At 43.9% G+C, this 6,073-nt stretch overlaps 1 protein-coding gene across 1 annotated transcript; it reads left to right on the top strand.

Moving 5' to 3' along the window:
• Positions 1–5,371: 5,371 nt before the first annotated feature.
• LOC123142767 (uncharacterized) lies at positions 5,372–5,872 on the top strand. The gene has a single exon (XM_044561529.1). It carries the CDS (start codon positions 5,387–5,389, stop codon positions 5,870–5,872), a length of 486 nt encoding a protein of 161 aa, XP_044417464.1. The 5' UTR covers positions 5,372–5,386.
• The last annotated feature ends 201 nt before the right edge of the window (positions 5,873–6,073 follow it).

Below are 6,073 nucleotides of genomic sequence, written 5' to 3'. Positions count from 1 at the left end.
TCCTGCTCCTCATACTTTCTCTACTATGCCTTTTTTCGTGAACTATTAAATGACTCCTCTTGCTCCAAGCTCCCTTTTGTTGCCTTCTCGTTCACATCCTTGTTCAATTGAAACAAGCTTTCAATCAATATCTGCAGGCACTTTATATAATTCCTATATGGAAATTCATTTGCGGAAGACCTCCATTCAAACATGAGAAAAGCTTCTGGGCCCGTCCAAGATGGGATGGGAGAAAAAAAAGCTAAAAAAATCTGGATTGTGCATTGGTCGGGATCTCCATAACAAGTAGGTGAACGGTGATGATCAAAACCAGGAGAAAGATCTGAAAAAGGGGACTTGGATAGGATTTTGACCATGATCAAAAGATAGGAGGGGTTCTCTTTCTTTCATCGCCGTCAAAAGCAAAGGCTACCAAAAAAACCTTTACTATCACGGAGATCGTTAAAGAAAACATGGGTCCAAATGCCAAAGGGGAAAAATGGTGGAAAAGCTTCTCAAGGCCTCGTCCTCCTCACCGCGCAAGCATGGGAAAAACGTTATGTGCTATCGTTGCGGGGAGAAGGGTCATCTTGCGGAGATCTGCAGAAAAGAGGCGACCCGCTTCGTTTGTGGCGCCTTCAGCCACAGATCCTTCTACTGTCCTAGGTGAGGGAAGCAAGGTAACCAAGTAATCCTCTTTCTTGTGCTTCAACCCTATGAGGATATGGTGAGAAACGTGGAACATTTGAGAAAATGTGCTGTGTCGTTGAGGGGAAGAGCTTTTCTTTCGAAGGCATCTTTCTGAAGGAAGAGTGTCCCCTCCATTTGGATACAGTTTCTGATTGTTAGCTAGAATATATGGGTGTATTGTCATTCAAGTTCTATAGATGGTGTCTGTCTCACTATCTATTTGAGTGCCTGAAGGCCCTTGGAGGAGTCGTTCTGTGAGTTGTATTCAAGCTCGCCCTTAGACCGAGTCAAGTTAGCGATAAGAGTCAGCTACTTTAGCCTTGTCATTCGCTTTGTTGCCATATAGATAGGTTGGAGTGCGGGTGGCCACTAACCCAACGAACGAACTTACGTGTAGGTGTGATCCTATCTGCTCTTCCACTATAGGACTAGAAATCCAGTACAACCATGTCCCTTTCTTAGGGGAAAAGCCCTCTTTGAAGGAGAATCCACTTCTGAGCGCCAAATGCGGGCATCCGACGTCACCAAAAAGAAGGAGAAAGGCATTCAGGCACCGCAAATCCAAGAAACTCCGAATACAGGCCGGCACGAAAAGCGAAATGACCAAAGGGATTGGGGCTGTTTCGGCACCAAAAAAAGTGTCACTATGCTAAACACATCGAATATCCGTCTCTTTATGTGGGAGCGAACCATCTTCGCTTACGGGTCTACCGATCCTATAGCTCCGATATAGATTTAAGTAACTTGGCAGAAAAAAATGCGGAAAAATGGTTTTGGATGGAAGAGGTAGATGAGAAAGACTTTCCACTTAGAGTCAGAAGTCCACGCTAGATGACCGATCTTTATGACCTTGAGGAAAATTACCTATCTTGAATTAATACACCAAAATCGGTTATTTCAATCGATCCACGAAAGGAATTGATCACCACGATAATGTGACGCAAGGCAAAATCTGTAATCAACATCGGTTATGTGAAATAGGTCATTTGAGAAAAAAAGAGAGAATAGGACAATCTATATGTTTAACACAAGCGGTTAAGTCGATAGCTTTCTTAAGGAACAGCTAAAGAAAACGCTCTCACGAATCCTATTTTCTGATTATGTATGCCGCGACATTACGATTTGGAGCTTTGATCCGGCCATGTAGAGCACTCATAGAGGTCCGGCTTCACGTCAGTAATCTACCACACCCATGCTGGAATTCAGTAGAGTCCCACGAGTCAATCGACAAAAGCGAGAAACGAGGTTGTTCGACAAGGCTACGGTCTAACTTTTTCTTCCTAGCGGAGTTCAATACGAAAATAAAGGCGCTCCGCATTGGGAATGGCGTACTACGTACGGGTGGTATTTCAGGTATAACTGATCAGGGTTGTTCTGAAAGCAAGTCAATTGGTGCTTTGGAAAGTGAGTGCCAGAGGCTAGTCACTGCTTGGTTTATAGAAGGGAAGGAAGAAAGAGATACCGAAGCAGATTCAGTATAGAAAAGAAGAAATTGATACCATTCATTCCAGTTTATTTGATACCCACTTAAAGTTTCTATCAAACCATGTCTTTTTCTTCGAACGTCAATCTCGTAGGAATTTCGATTGGAAGTGTGGTATTGAAGGGCGAAGCCTTTACTCTTTGACTTGTTTCTTTGAATATAACATAATATTGACTGCGCACTTCGAAAGATGATGGTGTATTCCGAGGATCAGTCCGTTTTTTATTGAATTCGCAAATTGATAGATCTGGATGATTCAAAGAATGATTCTTCCCTGGGTATTTCCCCGGTACCATTATTTAAATTGGAGCTTTTCAATTCCATTTTTGGGATTGAGGTGAGGGTTTAAGACCGCTCGTAACGATTTTTTTCTTTTATGGCTGGGTGGGCAAGAAAAGGATTTGACTCTTGAAGATATCAACTCATACGCCTGTTCCATACATTCAAAAACATTTTTGGTACTTTCTATGAGAATGGATAAATAGAAATGGGTACATTCCTCTTTCTCTTTCTGGCCAAACTACCCATAAAAAAGAAGAGAGAGAGCTATAAGAGCGGTAAAAGCAAGCTCGGTGGCGCGGTTTCACTACAGGTTGATACATCCTTTTGAAAGAAAAGTAAATTCGCTATGCTATAAGGTACCAATTCATCAAGGTATAAAACCACATCTACAGTGGGAGTCCCTATCTACTTTCGATTCCCTTCTTACTGGCTTTGCCAATACATCATACTGATTTGACGCTTCCTTACGCTTTCTTTCAAGCATTGCTTCCAGGACAACGGAGAGTATTCCAAGATAAAGAACCAGAACTGAGGTTGACACTACTGAAAGATAAAAGAATGGTGGATAGATGGATTCGCACCATCCCAAAACCGAAATACAGACATACCAAAAAAAGACGAAAATAAATACTCCACCACCAGCCTACCTACTAGCATGTATTAAGCGAATAGCTTGTATGGTAGTTGTTAAAGAAAAGATGTATGTAGTCCTGGAAGAGAAGCAATTGTCGTACGACCTGTAAGCGTCACTTTTGACTTCCTTGCCATTTGTGAATTGAGTCAATCGAGTTACGTTTGAAAAATGAATGGAATTCTGGAGTGGACCGAATATCCATGGCAGAACCCCACACTAGCTAGGAACTGGGCTGCACTAAGCCCGGCACTTTTTGGGCTTCTTCATGAATCTAGTTTTCAGGTAAGGTCAGATCATCTTATTGAATAGATATCTGAAAGAAAGCAAAGGAATGAATCGTTTTTCCAATTACCTTCTCTCGAAAACCATAGATCTTCTGGTTACCATTGACTATCCGGCACTTTCGTCTGCAGAGCGAAGCAAGAAATTGCATGGAAGGGCTTTTATGCTAATATCAGCCTTGTTTGGAACAATAGATGCAATCCATTTCAGTGTATGTCACTGATTTCACCATTGCAGTTGAGACGTCAGGCAATTGAGCGTTCCCTAGAGTTTGGTTCAAAGGCTAAGGACTCCCCGCCGCCTTCATAAGGGCACTAAGGCGGAGCACAGAAAAGCAAATTGGGCACCCATGTTTTACCAGTCCCGGATCTCAGGGCCGTTTTGCCAACCGCCGACATGAACAAAATCGAATTTCATTGCGGGAAATTAGGATTTCATGAGGGAGGAAAAGGGGGTGGAGAGTCGTACAATGCATTGGTGGGATGAAGGTGCTAGCTTAGCTGAGATAGGAAGTTTCGATGTGTATGTAGATTTGGTTCTAATGCCCCCACCCTTTTCGAGATCTGTCAGGATTAGCAAGATGTTCTGGTGTAAACTATAGAGACATGGAATGAATGAAATGTATCTAAGAAGAAAGGAAGCCATGCTCCATCCTGTTTCTAAAAAGAACATCACCTCCCTTTTTGGTTAGATACCGCTCCGTTAGGTACTAATGCTTCTACCTATCACCCGGAGGGTGAGTTTGAGAGCTGTGTTTTTTTCCAACGTTAATAGCATTCCGATCTCAAACCTGGTGGCTCGCTTGATTGGCAGTCCTGTAAGCTCATCTTGCATACAAATTTTGGGGGTACCAGGGCCTGCATCCACTAAGAGCATTTCTTCCCTTAAGCGTAAGCGTAAAACTGAAGATTGTGAGGCATTTCCACTACATAATAAGAAACTAGAATTAGATCTTGGAAATGATTGACTCCAATAGATGCTCATCATAAGCTTTTTTTTGCCTCCTATTCCTATTGATCAGAAGTATCCAGCAGCGCCACGCCAGAGTGACTTCCGAAGCGCTACGGACGGGACGAAATCCGGCAGCCAGTTGCTGGCTCTGAATAACCAGCCCAGCAAGAAGCTAAATTCTTCCATAACATAACATAACGGGGCGGGGTTGCGCGCGAGCCGAGTGACGTAGGTGCACAAGAGTACTTCGCGCCACAACCATCTCTTTTTTATAGGTTCTACGGACCGATGCCTCCTGCTTCATCTGGTAAAAAAGAGTCATAGATATGCCTGTAATTAGAAGGAAGAACCGCCATAAAAATCTTCCTCGTGTATCGTCTGTAGAGGAACTATGAACGGGAGCTAGCAATCCGGACCGTATTGAAAAGGTTCCTAAGACACAGCATGGAAGAGTCAAAATATTCAGAAGCGAGGTCCAAGAATGAAGAAGGGGTAGAATTACTGAATGAATACGAGCTGTGGCTAACACCCGAGGCATAAAAGACGCATATTCTACGGGATCCCGAAACCACCAGCCACCCCGACCTAATTCATGATGAGCCCACCAACTTCCTGGCGAGATGCCTACGGTTAAAAACAACCGACATGTCAAGATCCAAATTCGAATTGGTTCCTGGTCCTGGTCAGAGACCACCGTGTTCGCGCCGGCGGTCCAACAAAGAGGCGAAGTAGTGGTGTCTTTCTTTCCATTACGAACGACACGCTTCGCCTGCTCCCTCCCCGTGTCCATTAGCGCTCCTGTCCAGAGCGAAGAGAAGGCAAAAAAGCGCCGCCGAAGCAGCATGAGCAGGCTTCTATTGCTACGCAACAATAGAGCAGGCGCGCCGCCCACAAAATGTTTCAATGATCGGGTAAAGAGCGAGCTTCTTATATGGGATCCGACGCATCCAACAGAGCGAAGCAGCGTTCCATTCTTTTCGGCGGCATCCTTCCGCATTGGCGGCGAGTGGAGTGCCACAATCCCATTCATCATTTTGGATCTACATAACCCAAAGCCCATAACACTGGCGACATCTCCGGCATAAATGCAAGGAGGATGTATAGCTGATATAGGATCTTGTGGAACTGGATTTGATTCTGCAAGCGGTTCGGTACAAACGAAGAAATTTCAAACAAAAGGATCGGAACTCGCTGATAGGAAAGGAGAGAAAAACAAAGCAATGCCAAGAGCTCCGTCAATCTGCTGTTCATCGATAGACGAAGCTCTCTCTTTTTCATCTCGTGCCAGATGTAACAAAAGATTAGTCCTTTTTCCTTCTCGCGAACCACGGGAGCGCCCAGCGCCCAGAAGAGCAAAGCTCATTTTCAAAACAGGGTCAAGCGGCGCATTAAAAAGGGCTGGCCCGTTAAAAGGACGCTTACTTTGCGAACGAAGTTCAGAATCAACAAGGGTTCTCCGAACGAAGGGAGTGTACAACTGGGGCGCAGCCCAACTTTTTTGTTGGAGAGATAGAATGGAGTTCTTCACGAAGTTCGAGACAAAGGAAAAAAAAATCAAAGTTTCTCTATAGCCTCTGCGTTTTGAGACATTATGGCTTTGGGGTCGACCCCGATAACAAAAAAGGAATCCATAAAAACTTGGGATCCAACACCATGATAAAATACTACCCTCATGATTAGACCATGTCCCTGAGATTTGATAAAAAAAGGTGCATTAGCGGTTAATACGTTGTAATTACATAAGTTATTTGGAATATGACGGAACGAAAGAC

This window comes from Triticum aestivum, chromosome 6D (genome assembly GCF_018294505.1).
Source record: "Triticum aestivum cultivar Chinese Spring chromosome 6D, IWGSC CS RefSeq v2.1, whole genome shotgun sequence".
NCBI classification, from domain to species: domain Eukaryota; kingdom Viridiplantae; phylum Streptophyta; class Magnoliopsida; order Poales; family Poaceae; genus Triticum; species Triticum aestivum.
The sequence above is the reverse complement of the archived record's forward strand: the minus strand, read 5'-3'. Positions and strand labels throughout refer to the sequence as shown.

Coding starts and splice junctions, on each gene's coding strand:
- LOC123142767 (XM_044561529.1), top strand. CDS start 5,387: ATGCAAGGAGGATGTATAGCTGATATAGGATCTTGTGGAACTGGATTT.